A 23,745-nucleotide genomic window follows, 5' to 3' on the forward strand; every position below is an offset into this window, starting at 1 on the left:
ATTCAAAATTTGAAAAAAATCAGAGCTTAACTAATCCACAGTTGTTTGTTTGTTTACTAAAAAATTAACTGTCAAACGAACTGTCAAAAAATCGCACTTGTGGATTTGTTTTTCTTTGATTTTCCCCTAAATTTAAAGGTAATTCGTCATTTTTTTTTATTTTTTCTCGAATTTTATCAAATTATTGATTTTTAGGATGGAAATCGAGAGTGCCAGTTCAGCATTGTTGTCCAATCTCGAGGTTCTCGAAGCCCTCAAGCAATACAAAAGTGCGAAAAAGAGTCCCGGACTTCGTAATTTAGCTACAATTTCGTATGAGACGCTTCAGTATTTGGAAAATACGCCGGCAAAGACTCAAACAACCGAAAGTATCATCGAATTTATCAAAGCAACCAAAATTTACAACCTCACAAAGTACGAAATTATGTGGATGATCAACGATCCGCCAACTTCAGCGCTTCAACTGACCCTTCTGATAGAAGATATCGACGACAGGCTCACGGATGATCAAACTAACGAAATTTTACAACTAAGTCAAACTTATTTATTGCCTCTTGAGGCGTCGACAGAAGAGACAACGGCGTCACAATGAATAAAATTTTATTTTTTCGCACTTTTTTTTGCATCTCTGTACATTTGGGCGCCTTCCCGAGCCAATTTATCTGCTCCTTCATTCCCTTGAATGCCCGCATGACCCGCTACGTGATTCCATCGCACTTGAATTTCGTTGGAATTGAGTTCTTTGTCGAGTTTTTGGAAGTCTTCGAGGTTTTTTAGCTCCCCTCCGCCTGTTTTCTTCCAATTTTTTCGCTTCCACGCAGGCATCCATTGTGTCACGGCATTTATCACGTACATCGAATCCGTATTTATTTGCAATTTTTTGATGGAATTCGCTTTGGCAAGTTGAATCGCGAGAATTATCGCTTGAATTTCGCCCGAATTGTTCGTGGGACGACCCAAAACGGGCTTTGCTGTGTTCAAGGCATGTCCATCCATGAAGTAAATTCCGAGCCCAGCACAGGCGATTGTGCTTCCGTTGCCTTCGCATGACCCGTCGGTGTAAACATGCACGAAATCGTCGCTGTCAACGGGGAATGTGTGCTTTCCGAAGGATTTTAAGCCGACAATTTTCGTTGTTGGCAGTTCTGAGGCGGCAGTTTTTGTTGATTTGAATCTTTTAGTAGCAGGAGCGGCGGAAGAAGTTGAAGAAAGGGCTTCTGAAGGACGTTTTTTGCTATTTGATGATAATGAAGGCACTCCAGTTACGAAATTTTTGGCTTCTGCTTCAGTGTTGAACTAAAAAAAAACAAAATTTTTAGTTAAAATTGAAAAAAAAAATATTTTTTTTTACCTTTTTGTATTTTGCAGCTTTAAATCCTTTGACTTGAGATTCACATTCTGCCCAAGTTTTATAAATTCCCGGCGTTCGACCATTTGCTACAGCGTAAAAAGGCATCCTGAGCAAGTTTCGCAACATTAATGACGAGGGAAAGAATTATGCTTCTTGAATTGTGCGAACTTCAAAATCAAAACAAAAACATGACATTAGAGTGGGTACAATTTTCTTCAAAAATTCAAAATATTTAATTTTTTAACAAGTCATTTTTTGATCAGTTTTATGCCTAAAATTGAATAAATATTCATTCTAAAGTTCATTTATGTTCATATGCTGATTTTTTTACATGTCATTTTTTGACAGTTTAAAATTGAATAAATATTCATTTTAAAGATGATTTTTGTTCATATTGGGTCGATATTTGACGTAACAAAAAAATCAGAGTTTGGAGGTTCAAACTCTGATTTTTTTTGCAAGTCATTTTTTGATCACTTTTAAGCCTAAAATTGAATAAACAAAAAAATCAGAGTTTGGAGGTTCAAACTCTGATTTTTTTTGCAAGTCATTTTTTGATCACTTTTAAGCCTAAAATTGAATAAATATTCATTCTAAAGTTGATTTCTGTTCATATTGGGTCGATATTTGACGTAACAAAAAAATCAGCGTTTGGAAGTTCAAACTCTGATTTTTTTTGCAAGTCATTTTTTGATCACTTTTAAGCCTAAAATTGAATAAATATTCATTCTAAAGATGATTTCTGTTCATATTGGGTCGATATTTGACGTAACAAAAAAATCAGAGTTTGGAAGTTCAAACTCTGATTTTTTTTGCAAGTCATTTTTTGATCACTTTTAAGCCTAAAATTGAATAAATATTCATTTTAAAGATGATTTCTGTTCATATTGGGTCGATATTTGACGTAACAAAAAAATCAGAGTTTGGAGGTTCAAACTCTGATTTTTTTTTTGGGTCGATATTTGACAAGCAAGTCATTTTTTGATACTTTTAAAGATGATTTCTGTTCATATTGCCTCAGCGTTTGGAAGTAAAAACGCTGATTTTTTTACATGTCATTTTTTGACCAGTTTTAAGCCTAAAATTGAATAAATATTCATTTTAAAGATGATTTCTGTTCATATTGGGTCGATATTTGACGTAACAAAAAAATCAGCGTTTGGAAGTTCAAACGCTGATTTTTTTACAAGTCATTTTTTGACCAGTTTTAAGCCTAAAATTGAATAAATATTCATTCTAAAGATGATTTCTGTTCATATTGGGTCGATATTTGACGTAACAAAAAAATCAGAGTTTGGAGGTTCAAACTCTGATTTTTTTTGCAAGTCATTTTTTGATCACTTTTAAGCCTAAAATTGAATAAATATTCATTCTAAAGATGATTTCTGTTCATATTGGGTCGATATTTGACGTAACAAAAAAATCAGAGTTTGGAAACGCTGTTCAAACTTTTTGACCTTTTAAGAAATTGAATAAATATTCATTTTAAAGATGATTTCTGTTCATATTGGGTCGATATTTGACGTTCAGCGTTTGGAAGTCAAAACGCTTAAATATTCATTTTAAAGATGATTTCTGTTCATATTGGGTCGATATTTGACGTAACAAAAAAATCAGAGTTTGGAGGTTCAAACTCTGATTTTTTTTGCAAGTCATTTTTTGATCACTTTTAAGCCTAAAATTGAATAAATATTCATTCTAAAGATGATTTCTGTTCATATTGGGTCGATATTTGACGTAACAAAAAAATCAGAGTTTGGAGGTTCAAACTCTGATTTTTTTTGCAAGTCATTTTTTGATCACTTTTAAGCCTAAAATTGAATAAATATTCATTCTAAAGATGATTTCTGTTCATATTGGGTCCAGATTTGGTGAAAAAAAAATTATTACTTTTGAGATTCAAATTAAAGTATTAAATTTGGTACAAAAAATCTTCTTTATTTTATTTTAACACATAAATATTTCTCATTTTTCTTTAATTTTTAATCAAATTCAATATTTACTTTGATCCCTTTTTAGGTTTTTGCTCCTTCAAATATGTCGGATAGTAAGGACAGATGCTGGAATTCTTGCAATTATCACATTTTGGTTTCGCCGCGCAAATCGTTTGCCCAAATCCAACGAGTAAATGATTAATTTCGGGCCACAAATCCATCGGAAGCCAATCTTCCAACGCAACTCGTGTCTCTTCCGGGTTTTTTGTCGCTTTCGGTACCCAATTCAGCCGATTTATGATGCGATGCATGTGCACATCGACTCCAATGCCCGTTGTGATGTTCCACGCGCTCTTCATGCACAAATGAGCCATCTTCTTTCCAACGCCCGGCAACTTTAGCAATCCCTCAATTGACTTTGGAATGTCTCCGTTGTACTCGTTGACCAAAATTTCGCATGTTTGCTTGATGTGTTTGGCTTTTGTCTTGTAAAACGAAACAGGACGAATCAATTCTTCAAACTCAAATTCACTGCATTCGATAACTTGCTCCGGCGAGAAGGTTTTGAAGCGATTTTTTAACCGCGTCATGACACTAAAGTTGGTTTCGTCTTTCGTTTGGGACGACAACATCAACGAAACGAGCGAATGGAAGCGACAAATGCGCGGTTCTGTCTCGGAATCGTGAAAAACGTCGCATCCCATGGTATCAACAGGGGCAGGATGTTCTTTTCGCATGTCCCGAATGTTTTGTAAAGTCTCTTGAAAATTTTTTGGTTCCCATTTTGACTTCTTTGGACTCGTATTTGTGTTGCTGTTAGATGATTCTGCTTCAGATGACACGCGTTTCTTCGATTTTTTCGTTTTTTCTTCAAATTCGACCTTTACCGGCTTCCGATTTCTGACGTTCCGTGTTTTGCGGGGAGAGAAATAGACCTGAAATTGTATCAAATTATCAAAAAAATCAACTTTTATGACAGAAACTCACTTGATTATCGGACTCGCCGACAATTTTCGCACGAATTGGCTTGGAATCTTCCATGATTTTGACACAAATTTCCACATAAATCAAAAATTCTTGAAAAAGTTGAACGAAAAATTGAAATTTTTTGAACCCAATGCACATTTGAGGATTTTACATGATTTTGTCCCAATGAAAAATTGATGTTTAAGTGTCAAACTCTCAAACTGTCTCTTTTTCATTTCATCCGGCATGGAGAAAGGACGTGTTTTTACCTCTTCTGAGAATTTATTAAAAATTCCTGAACTTGAACCAAGCTGAAATTATAAAAATGGTAAGAAAATAATCAAAAATTAATTAAAAAACTGCTTTTTGATGTTAAAATGATGAGGTTTTACCGCCCCAGGCTGATTCATATGAAGAATGGTACCTAACCTGAAAATATCAAAAAAAGTTTTTAATTAATTTTACTTTAAAACTTCTTAAATTTGAACAATTTTTAATGATTTTTTATTTTTTCTTGCAGAAAACGATGTGAAAATCATGAAAATTTATTAAAAATGAAGCAGATTGCTTGGAAAAGCCATTGAAGGTAAGAAATCCAAACAAAAATTTACCACGTGTGTTCCCAAAATTGTTAGAATTTTACGTGATGAGAAAGATACCGCCCCAGGCTGACTAATATTATGACGATTGGTTGATTGGTCTTTCTGAAATATCCTTAAAACGCACGAAAAATGATTTTTAACAAGAATTTTTAATTAAAAAAATTATTTTTTTAAATTTTAGGTTGAAAAATTCAATGGCGGATTGTTTCAAAGGCATCAATTTTGACTGAAAAGTGTTTCAGGTAAGAAAAATTTTCAAATATTTTAAATAAATTTTATTTAAAATGATGAAAAATTCATGTTCAGTTATCCCTGTCATAAGAAATATTGATGACCATATTTTTATACCTGAAAAATTTCTCGAAAAAAATATTTTTTTAATTAAATTTGTGAATTTTTAATTAATTTTTATTTTTTTCATTAATTTTAGGACATTTTTCATGGCGAAATTTCAGAAAATTGAAGAAATTATGAAAATTTCATTAAAAAGGTAAGAATTAAAAATTTTTAAAAATTATTTTAAGCCTTAAATGATGACCCAATATTTAATATACGCTACGATTCTCATAAAAAATGAGAATATGAGAACAACTTGCCCTCACTGATTCATTTTTAATACCCAAAAATCGATTTTTACTTGAAGAATTTTTAATTAATAATTTTTTTCTTTAATTTTTTGCAGTTTTTCTACGATTTTTGGTCATGGAAACGATTTTAAAGGCAATTTTATTGTAAAAAAGGTACGTAAGTCAAAAAATTTCTTTTAAAAAAAATTAAATGATGATTCATGTTTTTGTTATATACGCTAATTACCACTTGATCCTTATGAAAAACGTTGATTAATTACGCATTGAACTGAAAATCATTCAAAAAATCACAAAATTTGTCTTTTTCAAAGCAAGCTTTAACCAATTTTTCTTTTTATTTACAGAAATTTTCAATGCTGATGCGTGCTTTTGATCTAAAAACACCAAAAATTGTCGTCTAAGTACATTCAAGTGAATAAAAAATTAATTTTTTAAAATTATTTTACGTCTTTTAGTTGAAATTTCTCTCCATTTTCGCCGAAATTGAAGGCATCCGCCCACGCAAGTTTCCCCAAAAGCACTTCGTTGCTGTGCACGATCCGCAAATGGTTCGCAAAGGACTTGTCGTTGATCCGAATGTGCTCGCCGTTGGTACTTAAGTTGAGTAAAGTTAACTCTTCGTCCAAATTCATGCGATTTGCCTTCAATTTGACGTAACAATTCTCCAAAATTTGCGATGCCAAGTTCACAGTTGAGGGTTTATCGCTTTTGCAAGTCACTTTACTCCTTCCAAGAACCTCTGAAAATTGCAAATTCATCAAATAATCGTCAAGATCGGCAATTAAAGTGCCCGAAAAGCCATGCATGGTCAATTCTCCGCTTCCGTGGGCATGAATGTGACACAATTTGTGGATATTTTTCAAGTTCATCACGGAATTTGTGCAGTCAAATTGCGAATAAGTCGAGTAACATGAAGAAATGTTGATTTTTCCGTCATTTTGTTTAATCACAAGTTTCTCTCCTTGAATACGATCAATTGTTAAATCGCCCGAATCGAGGAAAAATTTAATGTCTTTGCCCAAGAGAAGGCCTGTGCATGAGATTTCGCCTCCATTTGTGCTTATTTTGATATCTGTGCCGTGAATATTTTTCGTGCGAACATTTTTTGCTTCGATATCCAACAAATCGCTGTACAAATCGGAAATTGAGACATTTTGTGAAGTTTTAACAGTGAGATCAGATTTGATGGGGACTTCTAAGAGACAACAGAGATTCTTGTTGGCGCCGGAATCTGTTAATTCGACATGATTGTCGGTTATTTGAACTTTGGGGAGTTGCTCGGTGGATTCTGCGGGAGTTTCAAATGATACACGAAGCTTGTTGGAGTCCTGAAATGGAGTGAGAAGATTATTTTTTGAAGAAATTGTGTGAATTTTATGGGTTTACCTGACACTCGAATAGATCAAAAGGTTTAATTTTGTAGTTGAAGCCTCCGTTGATCTTAATTTTGGAGTAAGGACTGATTTCTTTCACAATTTTCGTGGAAAATCTTCGGAAAAATATCATTTTGATGCTTTTCTCGGAGATGGTAAACAAAGAACTCGGACCAAAAGAGATAATAGGGTGTACATTTGTTTGATGTTTGTAAAAAAATTGACACGAAGGTTTAAAAATTTTCAAATTTTTATTCAAAAATTTTTTTAGAGCTTAATTTTCAACTTAAAGAAAAAAATATTCAATTTTATGATAAAAATTCTTCAAAAAATAATTTCAATAAAAATCTTTTAAATTCTTGACATATAAATATCTAAAATTTTTACTATTTTTTTAATTTTTCATTATTTTTAAATTTTATTTTATTTTATTATTTTGGATTTTTTATTTTATTATTTTTAAATTTTAATTAAAAAAAATTAATTTAAATTATTTATTAAAAATTAATGTTTATTTTTTTTTTTTAAAAAAAATTAAATTTAGCTTTAAATTAAAATTTTTAAAATTATAAAATTTTATTAAAAATTAATTTTTATTTGGCAATTTTTAAAAATTTCAAAATTTTATTTAATTAATTTTATAAATTAATTACTGTTTAAAATTTTAATTTTAAAAAATCATTTTTTTTTTTTTAAATTTTTTTTTTGAAGAATTGATATAAAAATAATTTGAAATTTTAATAATTGAAATAAGATATTTTTTTTTAAATATATTTTTCTCAGTTAAAAACATACTTAAAGAAAATGGAAAAAATAAAATATTTAAAATTAAAATATTTTGTTAAAGTTCAAGCTTTAAATATATTCGAAAATAATTTCAAAAAATTTATTTTTTAGATTTTTTGAAATTTTCTAAAATGAGCTCTGATTTAAAGATTTTTTAAAATTATTTCGCAATTTTGAACAATTTTAAAATGAAAATTAATTTTCATAAAATAACTAAAAATAGTTTAAATTTTTGTATAAAAATATCTAAAATTTTTCTAAAAAATCAAAAAAAAATTTTTTTTTATCAATTTTTTTATTAAAATAAATTTTAAATTTTTTTTTATAATTTTTAAATTCTTAGAAAATTTATTTAATTTTGTTTTAAATTTTGATTTAAAGCTCAAATTTTAATAGAATTCTAAAAAAAATTTGAAATTTGTCTCAAAAATCTAATTTCGTAAAAAAAATGTTCACCCTATTGTTCATCTGTCAAAACGAACCAAAACAAATCGCATGTTGCAATTTTGTCGACGATTAAGAAATTCCCTTAAAAATGTTACCTCTTGAGTTCCAAGCTGTTGTTCTTGCCGCTGGTCGTGGATCTCGCTTTCCGGATCTCACTGAAGGACGTCCCAAGTGTCTTTTGCCTGTCGGACCTTTACCTCTAATTTTTTATCCCCTAAATTTGCTTCAACGTCACGGATTTCAAGGCAAGTAACAAAAAAATTTCTTCAATTTTCCAATTTTTAATTTAAAAATAATTTTTTTAGATGTCATTCTCGTCGTCATTGAGTCCCAAAAAGCCGAAATCCAACAACAATTGGAACACACGCCCTTAACAATTCGCGTGGAGTATTTCACTGTGCCAGCTGAACACGATTACGGCACAGCGGATACTTTGAGACTCGTCGGCGATAAGATCAAATCCGATTTGTTGGTCGTTTCGTGCGATATTGTGTCAAATGTGAGCTTGTATCCGTTAATTAACAAGTTTAGGCAACACGATGCGACGTTAGTTGCCTTGCTGATGAAGAGTTGTGACGAAGATGCTGTCGTTCCGGGACCAAAATCGAAGGAAAAACCTGAGAGGGATTTAATTTTGACGAATTGCAACACGAATCGACTCATTTTTTCGGCTTCCTTGAGCGATTTTGAGGAAAAAGTGAGTCTTCCGGCACATTTGTTCAGATCGAATGGAAAAGTTCAGATGGATAGCAAGCTGTTGGATGCTCATGTGTACATTATGAAGCGATGGGTGTTGGAATTTCTTCAAGATGTGAGAAAATTTTTAATTTTTTTGACAATTTTTGTCAATTTTTAATGATTTTTCTTCGTAGAGCAATCAATTTTCGACCATGAAAGGCGAACTCTTGCCTTATATCGTGAAGAAACAAATGTCGCAACCCCTAAATTTATCAGATCCGGGCAAATTTATGTCAGAATCGAATGTTAATCCACACGTCGATGACATTTTCACGGTAATTTCTTCAAAAAATAATATTTTTCTTGAAATTTTTCATAAAAAATCCCTTTTTAGTTCGTTTCCCATTCAACATTGGCCCAAAAAATCGCCGAAACCAGTCTCTACAGCGAAGAAAAGCACAAACCGAACAAAAGTTACGACTGTATCCGATGCTATGCGGTAAAAGCTCCTCTCGAAACGTTCGCCGTTCGTGTCAACACGCTCCGTAGCTTCTGCGCTGCCAATCAAAAAGTCCCCAAAATCCCCGAACTCTTCGACAAAAAAGTTTCTTTGATCCATCCGAATGCCGTTGTCGAATCCAACCAAGTAACGGACTGCTCAATTGGGGAAAATAGCAAAATAAATGCAAAAACTTCGCTGAAAACGTCAATTATTGGACAGAATTGTGTCGTAAACGCAAAAGTTCGTGTCACAGACACGATTTTAATGAACAACGTCGAGCTGGAGGAAGGAGTTGTGCTCCAAAATTGCGTCGTTTGTGACAAAGCTGTCATAAAAAAGGGCAGTGTACTAACAAATTGTCTCGTAGGATTCAATTTCACGGTGCCCGAGGGGACAAAGAAGGAAAAAACTAACTTTACGACGTCAAGTACGAACTTTATGGAGATTTAAATGACGAAAATCGACGAAAATTAATAAAAAAATTGTTGAAATTATAGTCAATAATTTTTTTTTTGATCTTAAAATTTTTTCCATCACCAAAATTACGGGTAGCGGCTCTCAGACGAAATAAATTTTACATTTTAAATTTTTTTTAGGACAAATAACGATAAAATGCATAAAAATGGAAGTTGAAGAACAATAAAAAGTGCTGAAAATGGGAATTTACTTCATCAAAGCATGAACGACGGCTTTCGCGTTCAATTGTTTCAAGTCTGTGTACGTTTGCCCGGTGCCTACAAAGACAATTGGTTGTCCCGTGATGTAAGTCATCGAAATGGCAGCGCCTACTTTATCGTCAATCGTGTCAAATTTGGTCAAAACAATGCCGTCAATGATGTGCGGATTCTCATTGTCCGAAAAATCTGCCAATGCTTGGTTGAATTTCACCAATTGATCGACAGCTTCATTGCCGACAAGTGCTTCGCCCACAAACAAAACGAGATCCGGCTCATTTACTTTGATTAATTTGCCCAAAGCTCGCATCAGAGGTTCATTATCTTGCATCCTGCCTGCCGTATCGATCAAAACAACGTCAATTCCCGCCTCTTTTGCGTGTCGGATCGCTTCCATGGCAATTCCGGCGGCATCTTTGCCATATCCTTTCTCGTAAAGTTGAACCATGGATCGTCCGCCGTGCTTTTCAGGCGGATGCAATGCGTTCAAGTGTCGCATATGGGTTCGAAGTTGCTCGACAGCGCCCGCTCTGAAGGTATCACAAGCTGCTATCAAGACATTTAAGTTGTTTTCGATCAACCAGAAGCAAATTTTCGCCAAATTTGTGGATTTGCCGACGCCGTTGACGCCACAGAACGACATCGTGTAAGGGCGCCCGTTTTTCTTCGCTTCCATGCAATCACGTAAAATGTCGACGCGTCGTTTGGGTGACAAAATTTGCACGAGGGCATCTGTGAGAGTTGTTTTGACAGTTGAAGCGATGGTATCGAAGGTGCCGAGAACTTTTCCCTCGAGTTTTGTTGCTACGGAATCGCATAATTTGTTGGCAATGTCAGCAGCGACATTTTTACTGATCAAATGATCGCGTAATTTCTCCAAAGCGGGCTTCATATCGTCACGACTGAGATTTTTGGAGCCTACCAAGCCACGGAACATTGAAAAAACGCCGCTTGAAGCTTTGTTTCCGTGTCCGTTTGATTGTTTCGTCGATTTGGAGACGTTTTCTTCCTCCGAAGATGATTCTTCTTCTTCGTCGTCGTCATCGCTATCGACTTCCAAGTCCTGAATTTTGCTTCCCGTGCCAACCAAGTACTTGTTTTGCTCTGCCATTTGTTGGATTCCATCTTCGGGCTTGTCCTTGCTGCGATCCAAAACGGGCAAATCTTTGTTCGAACCCGAAAATTCCCAAACTGTGGGTTTCTTGCCCGCTTTTTCCTTCGGAGGCTTTGGAGATTTCTTCGAATCTGCGGATTTTTTCTTGCCGCCGCTGATTTTTTCCATCATTTTGCGACGATTCATCGCGATAATGTCTTCGTTCGTGTCGCCATTCGTTGGCGATGCGGGCGGAGACATTTCCTCTTTTGCTGCTTCGACGATTTTGACAGCTTTTTTGCTCGGTTTTTGTTCAGCATCGCCGCCCTTACGTTCAATCATCGATGCGACGGTCTTTTTAGATTTTGCAGAGTCCGCATACGAGCGCATTTGGCGCGGTAACTTTGCCTGTTCCCTTCCCCAGTCCTCACATTCGCGCAGAACGCGCTCATAAACGTCGGAAAAGTTGTAATTTTTGAAATTTCTCGTCGTTGCGCTCAAATCATTTTTATATTTGTCCCTAAATTCCAGGTGAATGTCGTTCAGAAATTTATCTGCGGCGAAAAAAAAATTAATTTAATTATCAAGATGAGACAACGAAGCAAAAATGTTACGTACCAATGTATGATAACTGCAGGATTTTCTGAAATGCCACGACAAACACCAACTCGAACTCATTGTCGAGTTTGTATTGCAAAGCCAAGCCGTTGTGATCGAATTGATTCGCGCCCGTGCGTTCCTGAAATAAAAAAAAAAAACTTAAAATTTGGCAACGAAAAAACATGAAAATGAATTTACTTGTAAGATCACACTGCGAATTAATGCATTAACGGATGGTGCAAAGAGTTGTTCTGTTCCCTTGAAGCACCAAAGGACGATTCCTCCCTTGGTAAATATCGTGAAAAGGTCCAACATGATGATGGAAACAGAAAATTAAAGGAAATTCGGAGTGCGAGTTTTCGTGAAATCGCTTGTTTTTATTTTAATACGTGTCCATAAATCGCAAAGCTAATTCAAGCAGAGGACGTTACAATTTTTTGGTTTGTTTCAAGTTTCACCATTTAATTTTTGAGCATTTTAGAATTAATAAAAAATAATTTAAATTAATTTAAATTATTAAAAAAAATTAAAGTTATTTAAAAAAATAAAAAAAAAAATTAAATCTTGAAGAGGTAAAAATTTAAAAAAAAATATTAAAATATTTAATTAAAGTTTTTATGCGTTTTAGAGGTTGAAATTTAAAACAAAAATAAATATAAAAAAAATATAAAATTAATTTAAATTAAAATTAGATTAAAGTTGTATTAAATTTATGTATTTTTTTAGTTATTAATTATTACCTAATATGAAATTTTAAAGTATTTCAAATAAAGTTTCAAATTTAAAAAAATCGTTATACAAAATTTTAAATATTTATTTAAATATTAATTTAAAAAAATATATTTTTGAACTGTAGAATTTTTAAAAAATTTAAAAATCGTTTAAAAGTTTTTTTTTTAAATAAATTATTTTAAACTTTAAATTATAAATATTTTTATAATTATATTAATAATAATAATAATTATATTAATATAAATATATTTAATTTTTTGTATTCAGATTTTTATGAAATCAAAAAAAAAACACTTTAAAAAATATTTTTTGATGATTTCTTTTTCTTAAAATTTAATTTTTGTTTTATTATACCTAAGTATCTTAGTAAATATAACAGTCTATTATACCTATTTAAACGTTTGTTTGCTACAAATTCAGATTATTAAAATATTTTTTTTTTATTTGGAAAAATTTAAAAAAAATAACACTTGTTAAAATAAAAAAAATGAAATTGTTATAGATATTAAATTTGGATAACAATAAATAGGAATGTAATTTTTTTTAACAAAAAATTTTTCTTAGATTTAATTTTTTTTGTCAATTTAAATATTTTTTAATGCAATGTGTTGAAACATTTCTGACATTTTTTAATTGATTTAAATAAATAAAGTGTAAGCAAATTTTTTGAGCTTTTGTGAATATTTTTTAAACTAAAAATCAAACTCTTAATTAATGCAATATTTAGTTTTTAGTATACTTCTTAAACTTCTATATTTTTTCTAAACATTTTTGAGTTTCTATGATCTCTTTGTCTTTTATTTGACATACCAAAAATTTCCATGGAAAAAAACTTCTTGAAATTTTGACATGGTTTTAAAAAAACGAAATTGTGAAACATAATATTTAAATACAATTGTGTAAATATTCAATATGGAAATTTACAAAAAAACAGCGCGTGTTATTGAAAAAAAAAATCTAAAATAAATAAACCTAATTCTAATACAATTGAGCAAATTTTCGATATATTCTAGAATTGTTTTTTCACGAGTATAAATTGAGACGTTTTTTGATCTAATCTCCAGTTGTTTTTTAAATCTTCTATTATCATATTCATCATATCATATTCTTCATATCATTATTTTATTTTAACGTTTACATTCACTTTTTATTTGTAAAAAATTCATATTATTTTAATAAATTTTTCAATACTTCAAAAAATTAAAATTGATTAATTATTATTTAAAAATAAAGAAAAAATGGTTGAAAATGGTTTTTTAATTATATTTATAATAAAAACTTCAAAAAAAAAACTTTTTTCTTTATTTCCATTATTTTATTTTGTTTAAGAACCATCAAATTTTCATGATAGGTTGATAAAATTTTTAACTTCAGCTTTTTATGTGTTAAAGGTAAGTTTCAAGTTATATTTTTGATTATGCTTTATTTTAATTGAAAATTTGAATCGCACATTTTTATTATTCTTCAAAGTTATTTTACATTTTTTGTGTAATTTTTTAAAGATTGATTTGTTATCGACTTTGCTAATGATTTTTTTTTTATTTAAGTTGATTGAGATTATTTAAAGTATTCGAAGCTTCAAATTGCAACAGAGCTACTTGTCCGTTAACACATTGAATCAAACCATTGTAAATTGGAACTAATTTCGGAACATCAGTTTCTAGTTTTTGTACATTCTCAAGGGTTAACAACTATAAAAAAAATAAGAAAATTTGAAAAATAAAATAAAATAGAAAAAAAAAATCATTTACCATGTGTGTGCCTGAAACGAAATCTACGAGATATGGATTAATAATAGCTAAAGTGTCGCCTACAGCATTAGCTGCGCAGTTTACGATACCGCTATCTACGTTTTTAGCTAATAGCGTAAGATTTGTGATGGCATGAACGCCTAATTCTTGGACATCCTGGAGCATAGTTAATATTTCGTCAATTGTTACATTAGCTTGTAAATTTACTGCGTTGGTACCATAGACAACGTTTGTATTAAAATTGTTCACAAAATTAATAGCATCATCATAAGCACCATTCAATACTTCTGTGAGGTTATGCAAAGCATTTTGGAGTTCGGCATAATCTTCGGGACTCAAACCATAGGACTCGAAAATCAATTTTTGGCGATATGTAAGAAGTGAGTCAGTTGTATTGGTGACAAACTCTGAGGCAATAATACTAAGTTGAGAAGCAAAAATAGAAATTTGGAGATTGGCATGGTTGGTTGCGTTTGAAACTACTTCTTCGATAATTTCTTCAGCATTTTCTAATGAAGCAGTTGCTTCAGCTGGAACTGTAGCTGTGATGGCGTCATAAAGAAGTGTAATGAAAGGAGATTCCGTGGTTGCATCTATGAAGGATGAAGTTGCATTGTTAATGACTTCAGCAGCGAATTCAATGATACGTTGCATATTTTGAACAGTTGGATCTCCAAGACTTTCTGAAAGTTTTTTTCTAAACAGGAAGTTTAATCCAGTTGAAGCTAAATTGGCAGCTGCTGTAACATTAGCAATGATTGCGTTCGTAAAATTTTGGAAATTTACCAAATTGTCTCTCAATTCGTTAGCTACAGCGGGATCTACCAATGCTGTCTGGTTAATCGCACTATTAATAGCACCCCACAAATTATTGAATTGTGCGATAATTATGTCACGACCGTCATTTGGATTAGAATCACTCAAGGCATTAGTAATCGATGTAAGAACAGTAGCTGGCACTTGAACAGCTGCTTTTAGGATATCTACAGCGCTTTCTAATATTGACGAAGGCAAGTCTAAAAGTTCATCAAGATGGCTCTGGAGTCTTTGACGTAACGATGTAGCTATATTATTCAAATTCGAAGCTGCCGTTGATAAAGCATTTAAAACTGTAGCAGAAACTGCTGAAATCGTATCCAATATATTATCTAAAAGGTCTCCTGTGAGTCCAAGTAAGTCACCAATTAAGCCACGTGTCGAAGGTTTTTCTGCTTGAGGCATCACAAAGCTACAGGAGCTATGAAGAAGTGCTATAGCGCACAAGATGGCGAGAATTTTCTTCATTTTTATTTAACTCTTGGAGTAGTTTGATAGAAGATTTAAAAAACAACTGAAGATTAGATCAAAAAACGCTTCAATTTATACTCGTGAAAAAACAATTCTAGAATATATCTAAAATTTGATCAGCTGTATTCGAATTAGGTATATTTATTTTAGAATTTGTTTTTTCAATAACATGCGCTGTTTTTTTAAATTTTCATATTGAATATTTAAACAACTGTATTTGATTTTTTTATTTGAACCATGTAACGAAATTTTTTTTTCATGAAAATTTTTGATATCAAATAATGATTAAATAGATCATGGTCGAAAAAATCTCAAGAATCATGCATTTTATATAGTGTTTGATTTTTGGTTGAAAAATTTCAATATATTAAAAAAAGCTAAAGTTTAAATTTATCCGTTATCCGATCTTAATCGATCTAAAAATTTCAGATAATACAAAATAAATGTTTTGAGACATGACACAAAAAATATTAAAATCTAAGAAAAAAAAAATATTATCAAAAAAATTATATTTAATGTTAAAATATTTTGAAATTTTTGAGAATAATATTTACTAAAAATATAAAAAAAAAAATATTTTCTAAATGGAATAAAAATTCAAACTTGAAACCCCCTCAAAAATACATCAGCGCCAAATTCAATTTTCAAAACTAAAAAATTTAAATTTCAATTCAACAAAAATCCGTTAAACTTAACCGAAAAAAAATCCTGTTTAAATTCAATCAAATCTAGATAGAAAATGTACCATAAAAAATTAGCAAAACAAGAAAAACATTGAAAACAATGAAATTTTATTTTATTAACAACGCACCATTTCCTTTTCATTTCACAACAACGTCGAACAGAAAAAAAAGTTTGAGACGAACATGATACTAATGACAGCGCGTATTATGGGAAAAATATCTTTAATTTTGTATTTAGAAAACAAAAAGAGCAGCAGGAAACAGGAAGAGCCATGAAACTTTCATCTGTTTCATCGGATCGTTGTCGATTTTTTTCTGTCTTGTTTTTTTTTTAATGAAACGAAAAAAAAATAATAAAAAGTTGCGCCATGCTTTGCTCTATTTTTTTTTTAGTTTAATAAATACGCGGTACTCTATCTTATTTTACTCGAATTTTTATGTTTCATTTATTTTTCGTATAGTTTTTTATATACATGATACGTAGTTAGTTGTATTATTATTTTTTTTTAAATAAAAACTTTTGCTTAAAACTTGTGCTGATACTCAGTTTCCGCGATTTTTTTTTGTGATATTTTTAAATCAATATTTTGCTGTAGGGTTTCGCGATAATATTTATGATAAAATGAAATTAAAAAAAAATGAGAAGAATTTGAGTAATAAGGAAAGAGAGGAAGAAGAAAGAACATTGATAAAGCTTTTGTTAATTTTTTTTTGTATTTTTATTATTTGTAGTTAAAAAGATTTTTCTTGTTATTTAAAAAATATGTTTAAAAATCAAAGAAAATTAATAAACGTTTTTAAAGAAAATTTTAATATAAAATTTAATAAATTTAAAAATTATTTTTTTTTAAAGTTTATAAAAAACAATTTAAAAAATTAATGATTAAAGCAAAATTAAATTGAAAATAAAAAAATAATAATTAAAAAAAATTATTAATTTAAATTAAAAAAAAAATATTTTATTAAACTCGCCTATTAATAGTTGAAGTTTTTATTAAATTAATTTTAATTTTAAAAAGTATATTTTTATTTATTTTTTTTGTATTTTATTTCTTAATTTTACGAAACTTTATTTAAAAAATTTTAGATTTAATAAAAATTGAATTTTAAAAATTTAATTATTATTTATTTAAATTATAAAATTTGATTATTCATTAAATTATTAAATATAAATTATAAATAAATAAATGATTTTTTACTTAAAAAAATTGAAAAAAATCGTTTAAAAAATTTTTTAATTTATTTTATAAAAATTTATTTAAATATTAATTTAATTTATTTAAAATATTTTTAATTTAAAAGCGAATTAAAAAAAATTAAAGTTAAATATAAATAAATTTTTATTAATTCATGAAAAAAATCAAAAATTTTTAATATTTTATGTTTTCTTCTTTTTATAATTCGTAAAAAATTTAAATTAAAAAAATTTTAGCCCATGAAAGTAAAAAAAAAAAAATAAATAAAAAATTCATTTAAAAATCGGACTTTGGCGAGAATAAAAAAATTTTTTCAATTATAAATTTATAAAATTTTCTATTATATGAAAATTGATAACGAAAATTAATTTTGATAGATTCTAATTGAAGATCATGTAACAAATTGATCGACAGCCATTCATTCTTCAACATATTTTTAGATGATCGCATTTCGTGAACAAAAACTCCTTATTGTTCCAATTTGACACTTTATCGATAGCAATTAATAAACTTACCATTTATCACGGACTTTTACACCAGATGATGTTCTTTTCTTGCAAATTATATCTAAAAAAAATAGGAAAAAAAAGTTGTCCTACATATTTCTTTCCCCACTTTTTATTTTGTCATCAGTTTCCTTCAATCATCTTTTTTAAATAAATTCCTCATTTTAACGAGCCACGCAAGAAAATATTATTATTCGTCCTCTTTTTTCGCCTCACTTCGTAAGATAACGGCAAAAAAAGTGTTTTTTTTCTTGTTATATTTTTGCTGGAATCGACGAAAATGATGTCTTGTCAAATTTTTTCCTCTTCAGTGTGTCGGACTCGAATAAAAAACGACGAACGAGATAAGTCTCGCTGTCGCTCTTTTTTTTTTTGGTGTGTGCTGGATGAAACGTGAGTCGCATCAATACGATTCCGCTGTAATAGTAATTATGTTGATGTCTCATAATCCCGACTAATCAAACTTTCCTTCAGTTTCCCTCTTTTTCCTCGTCATCGTCACTTTATTTGCTGTGTGACAGTTTATTTTGATATCTTTTATGAATGCGTGTAACTGAATACGGCGAAAAAATAGCGAGGAGGTTGTCCCAAAAACTTTATTAAAAATCCAGAATTCATTAAAAGTGTCGTGGAATGTCGAAGGGATCTTTTTGTGCAAAAAAAAAAAAATTGTAGAAACTTTTGCGTATATGTTACTTTTCCCACGCGGCACAAGAAAGACAAGAAAAATGAAAGATGTGATAATGACTTTAAATACGAGAAAATTTGTCTGGTAGCTTTGAAGGGATTTGTCCCTCTGTCTCTATGTCATCGTTTTTTTTTTGCATGACGTAAATAGTGAAAAGGTTCTTTTGCTATTTTCGAGGAAAAAAAAATAGATGAAACGAAACTAATCCTTGACAGAGACGTGTCGCACGACAAAATTAAAGGGTAGAACGAGTCACATTGATTGAGTCTTGAGACGAAAGCTTATTAAATCCCCGCCCGATTCTTGTAGTTAATCCATCCAGCGAAGAAAAAAGAAACAAAGAGAAACACTTTACTTAACCGCCCGTTGAGAAGTGTTTTGTCTGTGAAAGAAACACTTTTTTTATTTTATTATGATGATTTCCATTGATGAGTATTATTATTATGGTATCATGTCGTTTTCACCTCATCGCTACATGATGTTGCCATTTGGAAAGTGCGGGAAATGTGAAATGTAAAAAGAATTTTTTTTCAAGTTATTTGATTTTTTGTTTGAAATATTATTAAAAAAAAAATAAATTTTAAAATTTAAAATAAAAAAATTAATTTTTAAAAACTTTATTAAAATTTAAGTATTTTATTAAATTAAATTTTTATTTAAATTTTTTAAATTAATTTTAAGATAATTTATTTTTTTATTTTTACTTTAATTTTAAAAAACAAAAAATATTAAAATAAATTCAAAAAAAAAAAATAATAAATAAAAAATTATTATTAAAAAAATAAAATAATAATTATTATAATAAAAATAATGAAAATTAAATTTTACAAATATTTTCTTATTGAAATATTTTTTTTATATTTTTTTTAATATTTCATTTTAAGTTTTTCATTTATTTTTGAAAACATATTTTAAGTATCTGATTAATTTTTAATTTATTTTAAATTATTTCTTTTATAATTAATTAATTAATTTATTTTTTTCAACAAAAAATTAAAATTTTAATTGATTTTTTACTATTTTTTATCGAATTTTATTTTTTTAATTAAGTTTTATTTATTTTTAAATTATTTTTTTAAACAAAATATCAAAATAATTTTAAAAAATTTTAATTTTTTACTTTTCCCGCACTTTTCTAAAAAAAACATGCTAATAAATATACTTTTGCAAAAGCATGTAATGTTTAAATATTTGCAGAGAATATTTTATTTTTCTGTTTTTCGGTTCTATATTTCATTGGTTCAGCTCCCTCATGAGTCGTTTCATGTGTATTATTACATGAGTGAACAACTGCCGATTTTTTTGTATGTTAATGTTTTATCTTCGGTGTATTAGTGCCTGTTAGAGAGTAAGAATGAAGATAATGATCACATGTTGAATATTGACATTTTTCGTTATTATTCTACTTTTTTCTACGTTTCTGTCAAGATTTCAATGTTTAAATAGAATTTTTAAGCTCTTCCTTATCTCTTACAATTGATTGCCTTTCAAAAATTTTTATCTCATTGGGAGTTTTTTGTGGCATTATTTTAACATGAATTTTGCGAATTGGATTTTTTTATCAAGTTGAGTAAAAATTTCTTATGAAATATTTTTAAATGTGCTTTAGGTCAAAATTTTATAATGTGCATTGGACAAAATTTCATAATGTGCCTTAGGTTAAACTTTCAGAATGTGCATAGGGTTAAAATATGAGAATTCGCATTGGAAGACCTTCAGAATCTGCATTGGGCGAAATTTTTTAAATGTGCATTGGGCTAAAATGTTAGAATGCACATTTTAAATTAGCGACCCAATGCACATTATGAGGTTTTCTCAATGCAAATTCTCAAATTTTTACCCAATGAAAATTCTCAAATTTTAACCCTATGCACATTCTGAAAGTTTAACCCAAGGCACATTATAAAATTTTGTCCAATGCAAATTTTAATATTTTGACCCAATGCACATTATAAAAAATTCCTAAATTTATTTATAAATTTAAAAATAAATAGATTTTTTCTGACTTAAATTTCCAATTTTACAAAAAAAAAAATGTTAAATTCACTGCTTTTGGATTCACACAAAATACAAACCAAAAATATTTAGTTTCAACAGTTTGATATTTATCGATATGGTCTTCCAACAACCGCTTGTGGTAACCATAAAACAATGTCCTGAAGGTGTAAAATACATCTAATTATCATAATGTTTAAACTATTCCGCTGATACAAAACACATAAAAGTACTTTTTCTCGTCCCCAATGGTCCTCACGGGAAACATTAAACACTAAAAAAGGATAAAATTCTATTTTTTTCATAATTAACGTAAAAAAAATTCAATGCCATTAACACTCTCTTACCACATATGTTTGCTCTTAAAACACTCAAAGGACAAACAATTCATGATTATCTTAACCCGTTTGTTTTGAACATTTTCAGTTCATTTAATTCCAAAATCAAGATTAATCAATACTTCAAATGGAGACGCCTTGTTTTTTTTCTTTCACTTACGGAAAAAACCGGAAAACAAAGGAAATGCTCATTTATTTCGTTATTATCTAAGGTTCTTGTTCAATGATGCACAATTTATCTTGTTAAGAATTTCTGTTTTGTGTTCGCAGTCTCCCTCCGACTTTTTCTTTCTTTTATTTAATCTGTTGGAATGTTTCTATGCTTACCATATTGATATTGTCCGATTTACGGATTCGTTGAAATGAAGGGAAAAATTGCGATTTTCAGCTTAAAGTTGTCTTTTTAACTCTATTTGGTCATAAATTCAACAAAAAATGCGTTATAGGCCAATGTTCGTGTTCACTTTTTTCATCCTATTATTTTTTATGTCTGTTTTGTGCACAAGCCATACCAATAATAATCATCAAAAAAGATATTGTGTACATAAAAATTGAAAGTTTTTTATGGATAAAAAAATAAAAAAAAAATATTAACACAGAAAAAATAGAGTTAAAGATGGGAAAAATTGTGCACATTAGTTTAAAACGTTTTTCTTTCTTATTTTTTTTTTATTCTGTCGAAACATACATTATTATGGATAAATGTATTTTTTTTTGTTGGAAATGAAAAAAATTCAATAAAGATGGTCGTAAATGATTCCGAATGGCACTACTTCCTTATTGAAGAATTTTATTGGTTATTTCTCGAGTCTAGACCGAATGACGTTCATATTCAATTTTCTCTTTAAAAATATAAAAAATTTTTTAGTTATTTTTTTCATAAAATGAAACCATAAACATCTTTTATTATTATTATTAATGTTGTTGCAAAAAAAAAATTGCAGTGAAAAAGTCTCACATGGCACGTCCATCAAAAATATATTTTCAGTAAACATCAGAAAAATGGATTGATTTATACGAGAGAGACACATTAATAAATTTTATTTGTGCAATTTTTACAACTAGTCAAAAAGTATGGCAAAACATATTTTTTTTTCATTTGATGCGAAACTGCAAAAGGACAAAGTTTGAAAAATTGTCATTTGTCTCATTTCAAGTGGAATTCTTGATTTACTTTTTTTTCTATTTTATTTATTTTTTTTTCAGGAATTTGATGCGATTCCCGTTCCAGAAGAGTTCAATTTTTGTCATAAATTTGGCGCCTGAGAACAACTTTGAATTACTTTTTCCAAACTATGCGGTAAGTTTTTCTGTTTCTTCAATGGATCAGTTGTGTCATTTGTTTGTTATTTCCTTTCGAATATTTCTTTAAAAAGTGTAATAAAGCATCCTGCTGTTCTAAAAATAAAAATAAATGTAAAAAAATGTAGGATTGAATAATATGAAGGAGTAAAAAAAAATATGATGGAAAGAAATTTTGCAAAAGAAGAAAAAAAGTTCTCCATTATTCTATATTATTTTGGATGCTATTATTTAACTTATTATTTTATTTTGTAATGTACACGTAGGAAGGCATCATATGTATTTGGGGTAGTGCAAGGCATGTTGCAGTGCTCAGAAAACTATGTTGTTGTGAAAACTATTTGTAAACTTTCTTTCAAACAAAATATTGTTTATTGGGAAGAATTTGTGTTTCGCATTTTTTTTACAATTCTAGAAAATTTTTATTTTAAAAATAAAATTAAAATGTTTAATTAAATTTGATTATAACTAAATAAAAATTAATTTAATTAAATAAAAATTTAATAAATTAAATTAATAATTAAATTTAAATTATATTAATTTATTTTCAATTTTCATTACTCAATAAAATAAAAAAAAAATAATTAAAATAGACAAAGCAGTCGTCTAAAGAACGACATACTATACCGCATTTCGATATTTTTTGTACTCCTCAAGTCACATTTTCATTCCTCTCATTTCACATTTTTGTCCTCATGACCATTTCACGAATGTACAGGAGCCATTTAAAGATGTTAGCGAAAAAAATTGATTAAAAAAAATTTAAGTCAAAATCTTCTTATTATGAGGGCTCACATACCGAGTTTTCAAAATTTTTTCAACTTTTGTAGATCACGGTTCTCCAGCTCAAATTGAAGGTTTTGGCATTAGAAACAACTTTTGTTTTGGACTTTTTCTAAATTTTGCATTTTCGATGTACAGGAGCCATTTAAAGATGTTAGCGAAAAAAATTGATGAAAAAAAATTTAAGTCAAATTCCTCTTATTATGAGGGCTCACATACCGATTTTTCAAAATTTTTTCAACTTTTGTAGATCACGGTTCTCCAGCTCAAATTGAAGGTTTTGGCATTAGAAACAACTTTTGTTTTGGACTTTTTCTAAATTTTGCGTTTTCGATGTACAGGAGCCATTTAAAGATGTTAGCAAAAAAAATTGATGAAAAAAAATTTAAGTCAAAATCCTCTTATTATGAGGGCTCACATACCGATTTTTCAAAATTTTTTCAACTTTTGTAGATCACGGTTCTCCAGCTCAAATTGAAGGTTTTGGCATTAGAAACAACTTTTGTTTTGGACTTTTTCTAAATTTTGCGTTTTCGATGTACAGGAGCCATTTAAAGATGTTAGCAAAAAAAATTGATGAAAAAAAATTTAAGTCAAAATCCTCTTATTATGAGGGCTCACATACCGATTTTTCAAAATTTTTTCAACTTTTGTAGATCACGGTTCTCCGTCTCAAAATGAAGGTTTTGATGTTAGAAACAACTTTTGTTTTGGAATTTTTCTAAATTTTGCGTTTTCGATGTACAGGAGCCATTTAAAGATGTTAGCGAAAAAAATTGATTTTTTCAACTTTTGTAGATCACGGTTCTCCGAAAAAAAATTTAAGTCAAAATCCTCTTATTATGAGGGCTCACATACCGATTTTTCAAAATTTTTTCAACTTTTGTAGAT

General features: G+C 29.2%; 6 protein-coding genes and 1 long non-coding RNA gene across 8 annotated transcripts; 3 read left to right on the plus strand and 4 right to left on the minus strand.

Annotated features, from left to right (window-relative positions):
• The first annotated feature begins 9 nt into the window (after positions 1-9).
• Positions 10-613, plus strand: LOC134837981 (DNA-directed RNA polymerase III subunit RPC9). The gene is made up of 2 exons (XM_063853394.1): positions 10-138; positions 196-613. The coding sequence occupies exon 2, from the start codon at positions 197-199 to the stop codon at positions 590-592; it is 396 nt and encodes a 131-aa protein (XP_063709464.1). The 5' UTR covers positions 10-138; position 196; the 3' UTR covers positions 593-613.
• LOC134837979 (ribonuclease H1) lies at positions 584-1,521 on the minus strand. The gene is made up of 2 exons (XM_063853392.1): positions 1,352-1,521; positions 584-1,296 (listed from the first exon to the last, which is right to left on the minus strand). Exons 1-2 carry the CDS (start codon positions 1,475-1,477, stop codon positions 601-603), a joined length of 822 nt encoding a protein of 273 aa, XP_063709462.1. The 5' UTR covers positions 1,478-1,521; the 3' UTR covers positions 584-600.
• Positions 1,522-3,278: 1,757 nt separating this feature from the next.
• On the minus strand, positions 3,279-4,394 carry LOC134837998 (endonuclease III-like protein 1). 2 transcript variants are annotated; one of them, XM_063853428.1, is made up of 2 exons: positions 4,273-4,394; positions 3,279-4,185 (listed from the first exon to the last, which is right to left on the minus strand). In XM_063853428.1, the coding sequence occupies exons 1-2, from the start codon at positions 4,347-4,349 to the stop codon at positions 3,351-3,353; spliced, it is 912 nt and encodes a 303-aa protein (XP_063709498.1). In that variant the 5' UTR covers positions 4,350-4,394; the 3' UTR covers positions 3,279-3,350. The 2 variants fall into 2 exon arrangements, with proteins under 2 accessions (XP_063709498.1, XP_063709497.1); XM_063853427.1 differs by having other exon boundaries at positions 3,279-4,220.
• An 82-nt stretch (positions 4,395-4,476) lies between these two features.
• On the plus strand, positions 4,477-5,876 carry LOC134836930 (uncharacterized). Its single transcript, XR_010162329.1, has 6 exons — positions 4,477-4,579; positions 4,772-4,837; positions 5,035-5,095; positions 5,284-5,343; positions 5,536-5,593; positions 5,785-5,876. It is a non-coding gene; the product is annotated as an uncharacterized LOC134836930 (long non-coding RNA).
• LOC134836929 (protein FAM185A) lies at positions 5,736-6,975 on the minus strand. Its single transcript, XM_063852214.1, has 2 exons — positions 6,827-6,975; positions 5,736-6,768 (listed from the first exon to the last, which is right to left on the minus strand). Exons 1-2 carry the CDS (start codon positions 6,944-6,946, stop codon positions 5,878-5,880), a joined length of 1,011 nt encoding a protein of 336 aa, XP_063708284.1. The 5' UTR covers positions 6,947-6,975; the 3' UTR covers positions 5,736-5,877.
• A 1,104-nt stretch (positions 6,976-8,079) lies between these two features.
• LOC134838137 (translation initiation factor eIF2B subunit gamma) lies at positions 8,080-9,676 on the plus strand. The gene is made up of 4 exons (XM_063853645.1): positions 8,080-8,291; positions 8,352-8,857; positions 8,919-9,059; positions 9,119-9,676. Exons 1-4 carry the CDS (start codon positions 8,135-8,137, stop codon positions 9,674-9,676), a joined length of 1,362 nt encoding a protein of 453 aa, XP_063709715.1. The 5' UTR covers positions 8,080-8,134.
• On the minus strand, positions 9,392-11,971 carry LOC134838044 (signal recognition particle receptor subunit alpha homolog). The gene is made up of 3 exons (XM_063853526.1): positions 11,792-11,971; positions 11,612-11,732; positions 9,392-11,547 (listed from the first exon to the last, which is right to left on the minus strand). Exons 1-3 carry the CDS (start codon positions 11,906-11,908, stop codon positions 9,890-9,892), a joined length of 1,896 nt encoding a protein of 631 aa, XP_063709596.1. The 5' UTR covers positions 11,909-11,971; the 3' UTR covers positions 9,392-9,889.
• Between the last annotated feature and the right edge of the window lie 11,774 nt (positions 11,972-23,745).

Source organism: Culicoides brevitarsis, chromosome 1 (assembly GCF_036172545.1).
Source record: "Culicoides brevitarsis isolate CSIRO-B50_1 chromosome 1, AGI_CSIRO_Cbre_v1, whole genome shotgun sequence".
Taxonomy (NCBI): Eukaryota; Metazoa; Arthropoda; class Insecta; order Diptera; family Ceratopogonidae; genus Culicoides; species Culicoides brevitarsis.